Below are 19,952 nucleotides of genomic sequence, written 5' to 3' on the forward strand. Positions count from 1 at the left end.
TTGAACTATTAAATCCCATATAAGTTATATAATATAGTAACCATAGAATTAGCATGCCTCATATGTTCTAAATACGTGTATTGAATTAGTATATTTCATTGGTTTTGGTAGGTATTCAGTTATTAAGTGCGAATTATGTTCTACATAGAATTTTCATACCCTTTTTGTTTAAAAAGGGTGTAGAAACAGGTAGGGTATGATAGGATATCTTATGTTTTAGGTGGATTATGACATGTCCTTTTGCCAATGACAAAACAAAATTTCATTTCCTGTTGAAATGATGCAGATTTAGGGTTATTCTGATTGATCAGGATGAAGGCTAGAACAGGTTGCGCATCAATTACTAATCTATATATATATATACTAGCTGCATTACCCGTCTACAGGAGCAGATTCACGGGCAGCATAAGGTTTATTGAGAGTTGGCTTTCATACCGTGAAACAACTCTAAATATGCAGTTACATCTCCCTCTCTCCATCTCTCCCTCTTTCCTCTCTCTCCCTCTCTCCCCTCTCTCTCTCTTCCTCCCTCTTCTCCCTCTTTCTCTCCCTCTCTCCTCCTCGCTCTCCCTCTCTCTCTCCTTCTCTCCCTCTTTCCCCTCTCTCCGTCTCTCCCCTTTCTCTCCTCTCCCTCTCTCCCCTCTCTCTCTCCCTCTCTCTCCCCCCCCCCTCTCCTCCTCGCTCTCCCTCTCTCTCTCCTTCTCTCCCTCTTTCCCCTTTCTCCCTCTCTCCGTCTCTCCCCTCTCTCTCTCCCTCCCTCTTCCCCCTCTCTCTCCCTCCCTCTTTCTCTCCCTCTCTCTCTCTCCTCTCCCTCTTTCCCCTCTCTCCATCTCTCCCCTCTCCCTCCCTCTTCCCCCTCTCCCTCTCTCTCCCCCTCTCTCTCTCCCCTCTCCTCCTCGCTCTCCCTCTCTCTCCCCCCTTCTCTCCCTCTCTCTCTCCCTTTCTCCCCTCTCTCCCCCTTTCTTCTCCCTCTTTCTCTCCCTTTCTATCCCTCTCTCTTTCTCCCCCCTCTCCTCCTCGCTCCCTCTTTCCCCTCTCTCCCTCCCTCTTCCCCCTCTCTCTCCCTCTCTCTCTCCCCCCTCTCCTCCTCGCTCTCCCTCTCTCTCCCCCCTTCTCTCCCTCTCTCTCTCCCCCCTCTCCTCCTTGCTCTCTCTCCCTTTCTCTCTCTCTCCCTTAGTTCAACGCAACACATGCGGATAGACAACATTTTTGGTTTTTCTGTCAGTCGTATGAAGAAACAGTTTTCGGCGTGTGCCTACTTTTGAGCAGGCGACGTATAGCTGGTCATGGCTGATGCAGGGTGACAGTAAGTCGATAGCAGCTGCTCTCTTTTCAAAATAGCGTATCGCAACCCTCGGAGTACTCGTGAAAGTTCTGTAATAGTAAGTTACAATAGGCCTACTCGTAGCTGGAAAAAAATTAGTAACTCGGCTGCTGAAGGAAATGAACATGACCCACTATCACGAACAGCGGCAAATCCAACGTTATTAAGTAGTGGAGATATCAATCAATTTATATTTGTATAAGCTATCTGCATTACTTATTAGAAGTCATCCTCTCATGTAAATTTTCTTTTAACTTTTACACAAATAATCTCAAACTAAATATGAATTGTTCACTACTATCTTGCATTCAGGATTCTTCTACAGTTTCCGTTTTATTGGATAATATGCCTGCAAATAGAGGCTTTTTGTTATTTTGTTATCAGCAAAATAAAAGATTACTAACGATCGAATCGAAAAAAAGACCGCCATATACGGTAATTTATTTATACTGCTCATATTTGGGAGTTATCGGTGACTCAATATATCGAGAAGACAACTCATACTATTAGCATATCAGTATTTATCGTCCATCCCTACGACGAATAGCAGGTTACGTATTATAATAGAGGCGTGTACTAACCGGAGATTCCCGTTAATGCGCCCTGGCGGTGAAAAAAACCACAGAAAAGACACGCCCTTATATAAAAGTAGCGGCTAATAGTCGGAAAAGTACGGTACTCTATAAGGCGGACACACACACACACACACACACACACACACACACACACACACACACACACACACACACACACACACACACACACACACACACACACACACACACACACACACACACACACACACACACACACACACACACACACACACACACACACACACACACACACACACACACACACACACACACACACACACACACACACACACACACACACACACACACACACGCAGTCTTGTAAACGCATGCAATTGGGGACGCGATATTTTTACCATCACTTTGAGGACATTTTTCATCTATCATTAAGAGCTTTAAAAAATAACATATTAAAACAGTTTTTGTTGGGTTTACAAATGCACTGATTTTTGGAGCTGTCATCTTATCCGTTTTTCAGTTATAGCTCATGAGAATTTAACACTAACTTTGGGGACATCACATCACACACATGTATGAATTTTTTATCTAATAAACGGGGACTTTTGCGTAGAGAAGATAACTCTGGCTTATTTTTGTTTTTTTCAACCATTTTGGAGTTGTCGGTATGTGATAATTTTCCCACACTTTCGTAAATGTACTTGTAAAAGTTATCCATTACTAAATTTTTCCCCAAATGTCAACTTAGAAGTTTAATAGTTCTTTATTAAACCTATTTAAAGTACTAATTCTACATATGTATGGTGCGCAAAGGTTGAATCGACCTTAGACTTTTTATGTTTAGTAATAAATTCAGTGTAATCAAGTGCTTCACAGAATTTACGGTGATCTGTTCAAGTTAAGGTTTTGAATTGCAAACAGCCAGGCCTGGGTTGCAGGCTGATGTCTATCTAGATTTAAGACTTTTCAACATTTAACGCGAGTATGTTCAAGGTAAACATTTTAACATAGTTTTCATAGAACTCTTAAGCCCTGAATAGGCAAGAAATTTAATTACTATAATCGATAAAGTATTTTGCTACATCTCATTTTATCACTACCAAAAGCAGCTATCAGAAAAATTACATTGCGCGATCATGAGTTAACTTTTTTTTTAAAAAGTAAAAATAACCAGGCAAGCAAATGTGAGTAATTTTTTTTAAATCAGGAAGCCAAATAAATGTGGATACAGTTAATTTTAGTCATACCTTTCTGTTTGGTTGCACACGATGATTACCACTTTTAATTTAAACTTTTGTGCAATTCTTCTGTTTGTAAGCCATGCATGAAAAGCCAAGCATAGGCGGAGACATATTAGAATCAAGCTTTGGAAATGAAGCATTGGTATCTCCAATATGCCTAATTTAAGCCCAATAACTTTTACCTTATAAAAATATCATTATGTTTAATAAAACGTGTTATCCGTACCAAAAATTTGCCTTCTATTACATTTTCTTAAAAATATATTGAGTTGCCTATCTTTGCAAAAACCATACATTTAATTGTAATTCTATTCAAATATTTAATAACAAGATTGACTGAACTTTTAGTGCAGATATGACCAAAAGTATGCAAAATATTTTAACCATTAGCTTGGGAGTGTTAAATAAATACTATCACTGCACACACTGATTTGAGCTATCTCGGTACTATTGAAATAAACTTTGTTCCATTTGAAGGCGTGTACGTCATTCAAATTATGTATGATACTACAGACAATGGTTTTTGAAGTACTTGGCCAGTTATTGTAACGGCAAACCGTCAAAGATAGTCTCAAATATGTTGTCATACAATTTTTCTGATGTATGATGTAAACATAAAAGAAAAGTGTGTTTGTATTAGTATACAGGTATATTAGTTATTTATGTACAATTGACAAACTATTAGAAGTGCACACGATATCACAAATTCGCTCAATGCTAGTCAAATAGGGAGTCTGTACTTTTCACCATCAACTATTTAGAGGTCAATATGAACACAAGGGAATGTTTGGTATTTTAATCAGCAAGTTTGTAACCATTAGTTTAACAAATTAGTAGAAATATTATCATGAAAATATATCCCAATATTGGTAGTAGAAAAATTATCGCAGGTGTGTATGATATTTTTACTATTGATTTTGGGACACTTACTGATTATTTTATTTGAAATCACAGTCATCATCATTCCTAATACCATTGCTGCTCGATGTTCCAAATTTAATGCCAAAATATCAACTCCAATGAATGTGTTTTTTAAGAAGTTTTCTGAGCACATTGACCAATTAAAACAGAAGAACACAGTCAGTCATAGACAATGTCAACACCATTGCAACAATATGTCCCCAATTTGATGGTAAAATTATTCTCACAGGTGTGTATGATATTTTAACCATTGATTTGGGGACATTGACTAATTATTTTATTTGAAATCACAGTCATCATCATTCCTAATACCATTGCTGCTCGATGTTCCAAATTTAATGCCAAAATATCAACTCCAATGAATGTGCTTTTTAAGAAGCTTTTTGAGCACATTGACCAATTAAAACAGAAGAACACAGTCAGTCATAGAATATGTCAACACCATTGCAACAATATGTCCCCAATTTGATGGTAAAATTATTCTGACAGGTGTGTATGATATTTTAACCATTGATTTGGGGACATTGACTGATTATTTTATTTGAAATCACAGTCATCATCATTCCTAATACCATTGCTGCTCGATGTTCCAAATTTAATGCCAAAATATCAACTCCAATGAATGTGCTTTTTAAGAAGTTTTTTGAACACATTGACCAATTAAAACAGAAGAACACAGTCAGTCATAGAATATGTCAACACCATTGCAACCATATGTCCCCAATTTGATGGTAAAATTATTCTCACAGGTGTGTATGATATTTTAGCCATTAATTTGGGGACATTGACTGATTATTTTATTTGAAATCACAGTCATCATCATTCATAATACCATTGCTGCTCGATGTTCCAAATTTAATGCCAAAATATCAACTCCAATGAATGTGCTTTTTAAGAAGCTTTTTGAGCACATTGACCAATTAAAACAGAAGAACACAGTCAGTCATAGACAACGTCAACACCATTGCAACAATATGTCCCCAATTTGATGGTAAAATTATTCTCACAGGTGTGTATGATATTTTAACCATTGATTTGGGGACATTGACTAATTATTTTATTTGAAATCACAGTCATCATCATTCCTAATACCATTGCTGCTCGATGTTCCAAATTTAATGCCAAAATATCAACTCCAATGAATGTGCTTTTTAAGAAGCTTTTTGAGCACATTGACCAATTAAAACAGAAGAACACAGTCAGTCATAGACAATGTCAACACCATTGCAACAATATGTCCCCAATTTGATGGTAAAATTATTCTCACAGGTGTGTATGATATTTTAACCATTGATTTGGGGACATTGACTAATTATTTTATTTGAAATCACAGTCATCATCATTCCTAATACCATTGCTGCTCGATGTTCCAAATTTAATGCCAAAATATCAACTCCAATGAATGTGTTTTTTAAGAAGTTTTCTGAGCACATTGACCAATTAAAACAGAAGAACACAGTCAGTCATAGAATATGTCAACACCATTGCAACAATATGTCCCCAATTTGATGGTAAAATTATTCTCACAGGTGTGTATGATATTTTAACCATTGATTTGGGGACATTGACTAATTATTTTATTTGAAATCACAGTCATCATCATTCCTAATACCATTGCTGCTCGATGATCCAAATTTAATGCCAAAATATCAATCCCAATAATTATGCTTCTTAAGCAGTTTCCTGAGCACATTGATCAATTATAACAAAAGAACACAGTCAGTCATAGAATATGTCAACACCATTGCAACGATATGTCCCCAATTTGATGGTAAAATTATTCTCACAGATGTGCATGATATTTTAACCATTGATTTGGGGACATTGACTGATTATCTTATTTGATATCACAGTCATGAATATTACTAAAACCATTGCTGCTAGATGTTCCAAATTTAATGCCAAAATACCAACCCCAATAAATATGCTTCTTAAGCAGTTTCCTGAGCACATTGATCAATTATAACAAAAGAACACAGTCAGTCATAGAATATGTCAACACCATTGCAACAATATGTCCCCAATTTGATGGTAAAATTATTCTCACAGGTGTGTATGATATTTTAACCATTGATTTGGGGACATTGACTAATTATTTTATTTGAAATCACAGTCATCATCATTCCTAATACCATTGCTGCTCGATGATCCAAATTTAATGCCAAAATATCAATCCCAATAAACATGCTTCTTAAGCAGTTTCCTGAGCACATTGACCAATTACAACACGATAACTCAGTCAGTCATAGAATATGTCAACACCATTGCAACAATATGTCCCCAATTTGATGGTAAAATTATTCTCACAGGTGTGTATGATATTTTAACCATTGATTTGGGGACATTGACTGATTATTTTATTTGAAATCACAGTCATCATCATTCCTAATACCATTGCTGCTCGATGTTCCAAATTTAATGCCAAAATATCAACTCCAATGAATGTGCTTTTTAAGAAGTTTTTTGAGCACATTGACCAATTAAAACAGAAGAACACAGTCAGTCATAGAATATGTCAACACCATTGCAACCATATGTCCCCAATTTGATGGTAAAATTATTCTCACAGGTGTGTATGATATTTTAACCATTAATTTGGGGACATTGACTGATTATTTTATTTGAAATCACAGTCATCATCATTCCTAATACCATTGCTGCTCGATGTTCCAAATTTAATGCCAAAATATCAACTCCAATGAATGTGCTTTTTAAGAAGCTTTTTGAGCACATTGACCAATTAAAACAGAAGAACACAGTCAGTCATAGACAATGTCAACACCATTGCAACAATATGTCCCCAATTTGATGGTAAAATTATTCTCACAGGTGTGTATGATATTTTAACCATTGATTTGGGGACATTGACTAATTATTTTATTTGAAATCACAGTCATCATCATTCCTAATACCATTGCTGCTCGATGATCCAAATTTAATGCCAAAATATCAATCCCAATAATTATGCTTCTTAAGCAGTTTCCTGAGCACATTGATCAATTATAACAAAAGAACACAGTCAGTCATAGAATATGTCAACACCATTGCAACCATATGTCCCCAATTTGATGGTAAAATTATTCTCACAGGTGTGTATGATATTTTAACCATTAATTTGGGGACATTGACTGATTATTTTATTTGAAATCACAGTCATCATCATTCATAATACCATTGCTGCTCGATGTTCCAAATTTAATGCCAAAATATCAACTCCAATGAATATGCTTTTTAAGCAGTTTTCTGAGCACATTGACCAATTAGAACAAAAGAACACAGTCAGTCATAGACAATGTCAACACCATTGCAGCAATATGTCCCCAATTTGATAGAAAAATTATTCTCACAGGTGTGTATGATATTTTAACCATATATTTGGGGAAATAGAACAATTATTATGTGTGAAATCACAGTCATGAACAATCAAAAAACCGTTGCTGTAAGATGGCCGTTATTTGACAGCCAAATATCTCAGACATGTTTACGCTATTTTAAACATTTGTATGGTCGCATTAACCAATTATGATCAAATAATGTGCAGTTTTAAGCCATGTAAATTCATCATGCCAAGATGTCTCAATTTGATCACAGAACTATTATCACATATGCATATGACTTTACAATTTTTTGTAAGTTCACTTACAGTCACTAATCATTTCAAAGCATCTGGGCTGTGGGAAAATCTCTCTAATTTAATAGCACAAATATCACAGGAAGTTTTAGTTATATTTGAACCATTAGCTTGAAAAAATTGATCTATAATTGTAAGTGCACACTTATTCGCCAACCATCTTAAAGCGAATGTGTGAGAAGACTTCACCAATTTTGTGCTAAAACTAATATTGCAACTGCGAATGATTTTGCTTTTATTAGTTTGAAACATTGATCAATTATTACCAATCTACACACAGTGATCAAGCATCTCATAGCTATTGTGACAAGATGTCCCCAAATAGATGCTAAAATACCATCACCAGTGTTTATAATTATGTAACTATTCTGGGAAGTTAGCCAATATGCAACTCCGCTCACAGTCGTACAACAGCTCAAAGTATCTGTAATAAAATGTCCCTATTGCTCGCTTCATTATCTCCACAAAGCTTGTATGATTTTTTAACCATTTGCTTGGGGATATTGAGCAATTATTACAAAAGCAGTTTGAGTGATATAGCATCTCAACGCCATTGTGCTATGTTGTTGCTAATTTGAGGCTTCAAATATAACCACGAGTTTGCATGATCTTTTAACCATTGGTTTGAAATAATTGTCAAAATTTACTGGTGCATAAATAGTATTAATTCATATCAAGGATGTTACAAAAAGTTTCCTTCAGTTTGTTGTTACATTTGATGACAAAGAATAAAATATCTCTAATTTGGAAAGATGAATACCGCAACAAATACTTATTATATTACAACCATTAGTTTGGAACATTACACAATGATTATAAGAGCACAATTAGTCGCCACCAATCTCAAAACATTTGTAATAAGATGTTCCCAAATTGATGGTAAAAATATCAGTGCATGAACATTTGCTTGTATGGTCATTGGTTTAAAAACATAAAGCAAATATCATAACTGTACATACAGTCATAAAATTTTTCAATGCTGTTTCAATAACTACGAATATTATCAAAACCGTTAATTAAAATACAACCATTACTTTTAGAATATTAATGAATAAATTAAGTATACTTTCATCCATAAAAAATTCATGAAACATTGAGAAATTGGAGGTGTGTTTGTTGTTTCAACGATTAATTTTGCAAACATTAGTTTAACCAAATAATAGAAATAGCATTGCGATAATATATCCTCATTTCGATTTTGGAATTATTATCATAGGTGTGTATGACATTGAACCTATTAGTTTGGGATTTTTACCAATTCTTGTACGGAAATTATTAGGTGTATTAAAAAATATTTATTTTCTTTCAAATATTAGCATGATAGAAACTATTGAGCCTATAATTGGCACAGATACACAAGACAACAACACTAATGCAATACAAATATAATATAATTTGTGTACAGCTAAAAGACAATTTTGCAACTAAAGGTGATTTGCTGTCCGCTAAGTAGGTATTTGCCAGAATTATTTATCTTCAGAATCTGTGAAACAAAATACAACCTGTCAAACACATTTCACTTGCTATGCCTGTTTGGCTTTTAATTCATATTGAAGTTTTTAAAAATAAAAATAGACAGTAACTATCAAATTCTTTAAGTATTTAATAAATTTTTAAGTATAACATTTCAACGTGAAACCTTCGGCAATATTTTACTAAGTCAGTATTGTTTATGATAATAATCATCTATGTGAGCAACATCCAATAATATGAAATATTTTGAAAAGGTGATTCGTTTTTACCGCTAACTGTTGTTCACTTTACTTTTTCGATTCAAAACGCATGGCATAATTCTTTGGCAACTGTGCAGTAAGTTGATGAATTGTGAAAGCTGTTTAGATTGGCAAATATGTACGCATGTCTTTAAAAAAATGGGCATAGTGGAAACCATGTGATATAAAATAAAAGTGAGCATGACCATCAGATGTTGCAAATAAAGTTTAAAATCTTGTGCCTAGGTAGATTTTCGACAAATTATTTGCAGTGTCTGTGAGATTTACAAGCTACCATTTCATTAACAACATGTCTCACTCACTGAATCTGCTTGGTTTTTAGCTAACCATAAAGCCGCGCACAGAATAGAATATTATAGAACTGAGTAGACAGAAAATGCTAAGTTCATTTAATATTTGTAAAGCGTCTATGCTATTGAGCACAAACTTTATAAGATTTTAGGATCTTATTTGTTTTTGATTTAGTGTACAAGCAGAAAATGTTATAATCTTGTCATTGTGCAAGAGCAGCGCTGAACTTTACTGATTGCAGTATTGAATAAGTCTCTTTGTTCCCTAAGTTTAATTGATCCTTCTTCAATATTACATAATCATAAGCAGAACAAGACATGTTCAATGTATGACAGGCAAAGTTTCAACAGTCATAAACATGTTGGCTCAGAAAACTCTCAAACAGAGCAGAAAGTTTATTAATGCTGTGAGAGTTTTTCAAAGCAATTATTAATAAAAAGGGGTGGCTATATACATGTATGAGCTACGCAAAGTAAAGTGAGATGAGTTTTCCAATCTTTAAAACTATAGGTAAGCTTTCCAACAAAGGTAGTAAATGGCCAGCTATAGAATAATTCTAAAAAAAATGTTTAGGTCAAATTAGCAATCACAATAGAACAATAAGTAGGTTATTGCACTATTGCTATTGATATCTAAAATTATTTTGTTACAATGCAATTTCTAAAAAGACTTGTGTAGTTTTTCAAACAAAATTACAAAATGACAAAACCAGAGTTTTGGCTTGTGACCTTCCTTGAGTAAAAGACCAAAAGTAATAACTTTGTCAGCAGTAATAACAAACAGTTGACAAGGATCTTCAGGCAATTTTGCAAGTGTGCTTGTGCGAATTTTTAACAAGGGATCTACCAGTTGGTAATTATTGGTGCTCAACACAAGTTTTTGTTTAACTTCGTGTCTAAATTATCAGAAATATTTTTGCAAATTGGTATCATTCCTGCAGACTTTTTATTATTATGAATTTTATAAGCAATTATCAGCCTCTCTTGCTTCATATAAAATTAGCATTGTAATTAAAACCGTTAAATATTTTTAAGTGTAGTATGTTATGGAGAGCATATCTTTAAAGAAAAAATTTCTTCTCTGGATGAGAGGCTGTGGGAAAGTCGCAAACCATATGATCTTATTATTGCCTGCAAGTAACTGTATTGCATAATTTCCTTTGTTCTATTAATAGATCTTGTTGCTGTTTGATGTTGCATCATGATTACCTGGACCCTTGCTGCTTAATGTTTAGCAGAAAATAAGTGGAAAGTAATAATATTTACTTGGTTCAGGAGATTCTCTACCAACACTGAAAGTATACCAAAACGACGGATATTAAACAAAAATTATTACAAAAACAACGACACTAGAAAACAACTTTGCAATAATCACTCACTATTAAAGTTCTTGCTGTGCAAGCCGGTACATCAACCGAACTATCTAATGTGATGCAAAAGAAAAAAACTTTGAAAGTGTGATATTCCAGCAATCAACTTTGAGAATCATGCATTTTGGGTTTAAAAGATTTTTTCCAATTGCAATTTAAATTAAAAACTAAAGCAAATCAGTAAATACATGACTTCAAACCTTCTATAGTTAGGGTGATATAATTCTATTGACTATCATAATTTTCTTTTGGTATAAGTTGCTCATGGTTAAATTGCATTAAAATTGTCAAAATACTAAATTTCTCTTGAGAAATTGAAAAAGGTTTTATAAGAAATACCCTTCATATTTGTTTTAAAATGTAACTGTTCAACTCTTTGTAAATTCGAGAGTCCAATTAAAGAATTAATTTGTGTTCCATATTACGTTTTGTTTTTCATAATGTTATCAAATAAATCATTTGACAATATTGCCCTATGTCAGTATAGTGTATGATAATAGTAGTCTATGGGAACAACATCAATTTAGATGAAATATTTTAAAAATATGATTTGTCTTGATTGTTAGCTTTTGTTCATTTTAATTTTTCTATTTAAGATGCATGTGATAACTCTTCAGAAACTATGCAGTGATTTGATGCACTGCGAAAGCTGTTTAGATAGGCAAATATGTACGCATTTCCTTAAAAGATGGGCTTAGTGAAAATCATGTGATCTGAAATGAACGTGAGCACGACTATCATTAATCCAAAACAAATGTAATATTTCCTGTTTGAGGCTAGCTAGGTGATGTTGCAAATAAAGTTTAAAACCTGGCACCTGGGTAGATTCTTAAAAACTATTTGCAGTGTCTGGGGATTTTGAAGCCACCATAGCATTTACAACATGTCTCACTTGCTGAGTCTGCTTGCATTTTAGCTAACCATAAAGCTTTGCACAGAATAGAATACTGTAGAGCAAAGTAGATAGAAAATACTAAATTCATCAAATATTTGTAAATTGTATATGCTAGCAAGAGCAAACTTTATGAGAGTAAACATTTGATTTGTCTTTGATTGGTGTATAAAGCATCAAACGTTATAATCTTGTTATTGCATATGACCATCAGTACTGAATAAGTTTCTTTGTTCTCCAGATTTAACTCCTGATTCTTCGATATTACATAATCATAAGCAAGACACTACAGGCTCAAGGTATGACAGGCAAAGATTGAGAAGCGATAACATGTTGGGTCAGACAAATCGCAAACAGCATCAAATATTCACTAATGCCGTGAGACTTTTTCAAAGTAATTATGGAAAAAAGAGCAACTATCAGTAACACAAAGTACAATTAGATGGGTTTTCCAAACATTGAAACTGTAGATAAAATTTACAACCAAAGTTGTCAATGACCAGTTATAAAATAATTCTCATAAAACTGATTAGTTCAAATTAGCAATCACAATAACAATAGAACAATAAGTAAATTATTGCACTATTGATATCTAAAATTAGTTTGCTACACTGCAATCTATAAAAAATTCTTGCGAATGTCAAATAGGATGTTTCCATGGGAAATATTTGACAACATTGACCTATGTCTGTATAGTTTATGTTAACAGTGATCTTTGTGTGCAACATCAATTCAGATGTAATATTTTGAAAATATGATCCGGCTTGATTATTACAGGTGGTTCACTTTATTTTCTCTATTTAAAACATATAACATTACTCTTTGGCGCCTGAGCAGTAATTTGATGCATTTTGAAAGCTACTTATATTGGCAAATAAGTACGCATTTTCTTAAAAAGATTGGCATAGTAAAAACAATACGATTTAAAGTGAATGTGAACATGAGTATCATTAATACAAAACAAATACAATTTGTTCTGTTTGAGGCTAACTGGGTGATATTGCAAATGAAGTTCAAAATCTCGCGCCTAGGTAAATTATTGACAAATTATTTGCAGTGTCTGTGAAATTTACAAGCTACTATTTTATTAAAAACATGTCTCACTCACTGCATCTGCTTGGTTTTTAATTAACAATAAAGCCTTGTGCCAATAGAATATTATAGAACGGAGTAAATGGAAAATAATAAACTCATTGAATATTTGTAAATTGTATAGCACAAATTTTATGGAAGTAAACATCTTATTTGTCTTTGATTTGGTGTGTAAAGCATCCAATGTTATAATCTTGTTATTACAGATGACCAGCAGTACTGAATAAGTTTCTTTGTTCTCTATATTTAACTTGTGGTTCTGCGATGTTACATAATCATAAGCAAGACACTACAGGCTAAATGTATGACAGGCAAAGGTTGAGAAGCGATAACATGTTGGCTCAAACAAATCTCAAATAGCACGAAAATTTTACCAATGCTGTGAGAGTTTTTTAAAGTAACTATTAGAAAAACAAGCAACTATGACCAACAAAAAGTTAAATGAGTCGGTTTTTCAAACATTAAAACTGTAGGTAAGCTTTCCAACAGAAGTAGTCAATGGCCCGCTATAGAATAATTCTCATAAAACTGTTTACTTCAAATTAGGAATCACGATAACAACAGCACCATAATTAATTTATTGCCCTATCGCTATTGATATCTAAAATTAGTTTGTTACAATGCAATCTATAAAAAATAATTGCAAAGTTTTTGGAACAAAATTAAAAATAGCAAAATAACAAACGTTTACCTGTAAACTTTTTTAATTAAAACAGCGCAAGTAATAACTTTGTCAAGAATAATTAAAAAAACAGTTAACAAGAAATTGCTAGCAGTTTTGCCAGTGTGATTTTGAAAATCTTTGACCAGGGATCTACTATTTGGTATTTTTTGGTGATCAACAAAAGTTTTGATTTCATTTTGTGTTTTAATTATAAAAAATGTTTTTCTTTATATTGGTCTAACTTCTTTAGATTTTTTATTGTTGTGAATTTTAACAAATAGGTAGCAGCCTCTCTTGCTTTATATAAAACAAGCAGATTGTCCAATTTTGCACGGGTAATAAAAATGACGGTTTCAAATGAAGGTGTTTTTTTTATTTCTGCGTACTGCATTTATTTCTGTGTACTTTTTATACATGTGTGTAATTTATACTGTGCCTGTTTCAGTTCTACTACAGCTCTCTACTGATTGTAATATTCTTGCTTATCATATCAATCAAGCTTATGAGAGAGTCATGTAAGTTATGCATTGTTATGTTAAAACAATGCATACTTATTATAAATGAACATACAATAAAAGACAAAAAGACACTGATATTTATATATAGATTTTCAGTATGCATTGCTTATTTGCTGAGACGTTAGCTAAGCGCATTTGGCTTTGTATCGTATAACAAACAAAGTTTCATGCATTCACTGAACTGTATTAGGCTCTTACATATATACACTACTGAAATCCAGCTAAAATTATATATGATGAATACTACAATAAAATTAAAAAAAAATTTTAATCTGTTGCATTCCCATGAACGAAGTAAAAATAAACATTAAAAAAATCATTCATGTTGACGATTATTTGCGGTCAGTATTTCACACCCATTTAACACCCCAAAAAATATTGTTATTGTTTGCGAGTATGCAAAAACACTTTGCCTTTTTGTATACCTAATTTTTTGCCAATTTCATGTGCTTGGTGGACAATGTCATGTGCAATCTCATGTGCACACTTTCACAATTATGCTATTAAAAGTTATGCATGACTTCATTTCTACTTCAAACTCAGTTCAAAAGTTCTATAGTTGCCTATGAAATCTTTGTTGAGTAATAAATATACATATTATGACACTTTTTTAATTTACTTTTAGGAACTATTAATGATGATACACATGTATGATGTACAAAGGATAACTCAGCGTTAGGCCATTAGCGATTGACATAAACAGACAACAAATTTAATTACGTTACTGAATTAATTTTGTTGCCGTATCTCATTTTATACTGCTAGCAATGCCAGTTATCAACATATTTACATTGCGTCAGCATGAGTTAACTATTATAAACAAAAGTAAAAAGAACAGGTGAGGTGATGACAAGCACTTTTTCAAAAATCCAAAAGCCAAAAAGAATTAAATATATTCATTAAATGTTGACACTGCTGCTTAGTTTTACACATTGATAACCGCAATTGATTAAACTAGAAACTTGTATAATTCCATTGTTTTCAAGTCATACATGAAAAGCAAGCCTAGGGACATAGGAGTTAAATTACAATCAAGCTTTAGATAAAAGATTGGTATTGTTAACATACTCAATATAAACTTGATGAAATATATATATTTTCTAAAACAACTATAAGTATTTTCAATGGGGAGCGATAAATGTATGGCAGAATTTTACATCTTGCTGTTTCATTCTCTAAAGATATACTACCTTGTCAAACAGCAACAAAAGTTTTTTAGTGGAGCTGATGAAAGAATACTACATAGTAAAAAAGTTCAATGATGGACCGTTGGTCTGAGAAAGAAAGAACAGAAAATTTCATTGAATTCTAACAACATACAGATCTCAGATTACAAATTTGCAGAGACACTTGAAATTGGTTTAATAATGTTTGTTTTAAACTTTTTGAACCAAAATTATCAGACATTCAAATTAACTCTTAAAATATATTTTAAATCAGAATTTTGACCATTATTATTCATAGATATAGGAAAAATGTAAACGAGTTAGAGAAAGCATTGGAGGCTACATGTTTTATTTTAATATTTTATTCAGTCTAAAAATATCAAGGAAGGATGATGTAGTAAAGTTCTTGCAAAGACATACAATGGATCAAGATTTGAAGTCAATAAAGTACATGTACAGAGATCTTATGCTTAAGACTATGTGAAATTAACCTGAGATTTTATGCAGCTATAACTTATGTAAGAAATGTACGTAATGAATTCAAACAAATCTTTTGAATAATAAAGCGCAATTTTTTTTTAATTGCGTATAAACTACAACCATACTAAAAATAAAAGCTAGTAAGTAAAGAAGGATGCATATGTGAGAATATTTGAAAAAAGTACAAGAGCTCTCAAGGATTATTAAAGGCCTGAACTATTGAAGGAAGCAAACGAGACACACTTTCAAATGTCTTCTGAGCGTGTATAACTGCTGACCAAATACATTATATTGTAAAAAAAAACTCTGCAAATGCTAAACTACAAAATACATTTGTAATGCAGAAGAGCAAATATAGCCTTTAGCTAAACATAAGTTCAAAAATAGTATAAACGCTCAATTTGCTTCTGAAGCTACATTTAAAAAAAAACTCACAAATATTGTGACTTTTCACTCACAAAAATTGTGAGTTTTCATCTCTTGTAATTTCATTCTTGTAGCAACTCGCAAATATTGTGAGTTTTTACAAGGTAGAAATTAGCTCCCCAATAAGATATAATGTCCCCAATTGTTAGGTAAAAAGTTTCTATGAGAAGAAAACTCCGAAAATATTTGCCTACTAACAAATGGAAACATGTCAAATGTGTGTAAGAATTTAACAAACTTAATGGGGACTTACATATTTTTACACACACCCACACTCACAGATGTTCTCGTACAAATGCAGGTAATTGGGGACAGTGCTCAGATTTTGTCGGGAGTTGGATTAAACTATATATTTTTTAGTTTTTTATAAGAAAAAAGGGTTTAAAAGATTGGGGACGTCCCCAATTTCCGAACGTCCCCAATTTGTCTGTTAAATTCTGGTGTGAGTCCCCAATTGCATGCATTTACAAGTTCACGCACACACACACACACACACACAACGATTGCCGTTTATATAGTAGATATATAAATCTCAGTCTGTGTGTAATTCAGTTTGTCTTGCTATAGCTATTAAAATATTGGAATGAACAATCCGTATATTAGAAGATTTGATCTCGAAACCTCCCATTCACCAAGTAAATGCCTTACCAACTTAGCTATGCGAGATTGATGGATTCATTGGGTGATATATGTCGCTACGTGGGTGAAATACGCTACCGCTTTCTGTGACGGCACAACGTAATTCTATGCGCGCTCTCACGGTTTTTATTAGTAAGCTTACTCAAATGTGCTCGGCTAATGGTAAGTGGCAGGCAACTACATTACCTCTCATTGTTTATAAGCTGATTTTTTCTACCCGGTTAACGCCAGGCATTTCGCTAGTATGTTATAAATATTGCTCACAGTTTTTGTTGATGTTCACGCTCAAATTGTTAAAAAATGATACACAGCCTCAACTATGTCCAGCAAGGGTGGAGAATCATACCCGCAGTTGTTATACCTTGGGTTTGGTTGATAGTGAGTTTGAAAAGGTTTTTAATGCTGACTAATAGATTTTAGCAATCGTAAATTTTCACATAAATGCGAATAAAATTATCTCACATTTTGGATGAACATTACGTTTCTCATACAAACTTTGTTCAATTGAGCAAAAAGTATTATTAAAGTTTTGGTAGTTTTTGTATGATGAAAACTAAAAACGATGTATTTTGATGAATTTACTCCTCAAGATTTGTCTAAAGGGTACCTACAGCATTCTATGATCCAGCATTACATCTATTTATACCAAAATAATAATGATATTTCACTTTTCAGCTATGATTTTGGCGTTACAAGAACAAAAAACAAGTTTTGGAGACAGAACCACTCGCGATGCACACATAAGGAGGTCAATTCTTTGGCAAAACATAGCCATATGATGTACAGAATGATGTTAATGCTGACCCTTAGCCAATACGTGAATGTGAAACAAAAGCACTTCTGTTGGCCGCCATTCTAAAACATTTCCCCCATTTAGTAGCTAGGGTACATGTTTTGAATACCCAACATGGCACGTAATTATAACGCAAGATCAAAGCAGATTTCACAAAACCTTATTAAAATTCATAAGTCTCGCACTAACTTTTGAAGTGGTTAGAAAATCACGCCCATTGGCTTGCGCATACATCTTGCGGAGAGTGCTGCAAGGAATTCTTCCTTCGCACAAATAAGAAATTTTTACAAATTTTTGTAAAATAATCTGTTTTTGAAAGTCAGTTTAAAACCTATTAAAGCAAGCTTTGTTTTCATGAATTACATAGCTTCGCAGCTGATGCTGGTCGATATTTTGCAAAGATCGTGAATATTTCTGTTCATGTTGAAAATTTGAAAATGTTGCTAAAACCTGGGGCAGTATTTAATCGAAATTAACCAAAAATGTTGTTCAAACCCCAATCTGTAATATTATCTGCCAGTGTAAATGCTATAAAAATATGCGTTGTCTGTTAAACTTTAATAATCGTTTTGTGTTATAATACATGCTCTGGTTTCATCATCCTGCTAAAACTGTATATTATATCTTCAATAGAACTCAGTAAGATCAGAATTGTGTCATACACCTTCAATAAAACTCAGTAGGATCAGAACTGTACTATACACCTTCAATAAAACTCAGTGAGATCAGAACTGTACCATACACCTTCAATAGAACTCAGTAAGATCAGAACTGTTTCATACACCTTCAATAGAACTCAGTAAGATCAGAACTGTGTCATACACCTTCCATAGAACTCAGTAAGATCAGAACTGTGTCATACACCTTCGATAGAACTCAGTCAGATCAGATCTGTGTCATACACCTTCAATAGAACTCAGTAAGATCAGAACTGTACTAGACACCTTCAATAGAACTCAGTGAGATCAGAACTGTACCATACACCTTCAATAGAGCTCAGTAAGATCAGAACTGTACCATACACCTTCAATAGAACTCAGTAAGATCAGAACTGTACCATACACCTTCAATAGAACTCAGTAGGATCGGAACTGTACCATACACCTTCAATAGAACTCAGTAAGATCAGAACTGTGTCATACACCTTCAATAGAACTCAGTAGGATCAGAACTGTACCATGCATCTTCAATAGAACTCAGTAAGATCAGAACTGTACCATACATCTTCAATAGAACTCAGTAAGATCAGAACTGTACCATACAACTCCATAGAACTCAGTAAGTTCAGAACTGAACCATACACCTTCAATAGAACTTGGTTTGCTTAGTAGTATTCTCACTGCCAACACATTCTATTCTTCTATTTCAGCGAACCGCCGCCTACAATCGTTGCAGCAAATTCTTTGTACCAGTTTGGGCAGCAGCTTACGATTATAAGGTGAACTGCGGGTAGGTCAGCATTTTGCAATGTTCTATTTTGTATTAATATTGTTATATTCACAAAGGAGTAATGTAATTACAGGGCTACCACCGAGGGTAGTAAGTTAAAATCAAACACGTACGATGCTCCTATTTAGAGATTGAAAAGCATTTGGGATTTGCTTTGTCTGTGAAATAAACATAGGAAGTTTACTGATAGTTATATGCCTTTTAGCTACCTATCTGTTTATTTATAAATTTGTTTTTCCTTCATCTTTGTGGTCGTGTAAGCGATGCCAAAACTCCCTGCGTTGCTAACAGTGTTCTCCAATTTCTTGCGCAATGTTCGTTGTAGATACATACTCTACCCATCTGCGCTCCAGCCACTGCACATTGTTGCATGTAGATACCCACTCTACCCATATGAGCTCCAGCCACTACATAAAGTTCTCCATAAGATAGACTTCAAAATAAAACGAGATAAAACATTAGAACGTGTTTTAAGAGTTTGCCTCTTTCCAATTGCTTTTGCAATCGATGCACTCCACAACTCTACCAACCTGAGGTGAGTGCACATCTTTGTGCTCTTTAGATAACATTAGTATGCCGGCAGTCCTGTGCGCTGGAAGCATAGACCTATTAACTATACTAGACTGGGCAATCCAATGCATCACGGCTCAGCATTGTGTCCTACTTAAATAGCCACATTCTTCACGACGTAACGTCAACGCTTTGTTCACTCGCAGCTGGTCAGGCAAGCGAGTCATCATTGTTTACATTGAAAGAATGGCAGAGACAG

General features: G+C 33.7%; 1 protein-coding gene across 3 annotated transcripts in view; it reads left to right on the plus strand.

Moving 5' to 3' along the window:
- LOC137401467 (uncharacterized) overlaps positions 1–19,952 on the plus strand; it is a 123,966-nt gene that overhangs the window by 17,048 nt on the left and 86,966 nt on the right. For all 3 annotated transcript variants that reach the window (XM_068087825.1, XM_068087835.1, XM_068087843.1), the window contains exons 3-4: positions 19,104–19,183; positions 19,509–19,718. In XM_068087825.1, coding sequence (XP_067943926.1) covers positions 19,104–19,183; positions 19,509–19,718 — 290 coding nt within the window. The remainder of the gene's footprint in view (positions 1–19,103; positions 19,184–19,508; positions 19,719–19,952) is intronic.

The sequence above is a fragment of the Watersipora subatra genome, chromosome 1 (assembly GCF_963576615.1).
Source record: "Watersipora subatra chromosome 1, tzWatSuba1.1, whole genome shotgun sequence".
NCBI lineage: Eukaryota > Metazoa > Bryozoa > Gymnolaemata > Cheilostomatida > Watersiporidae > Watersipora > Watersipora subatra.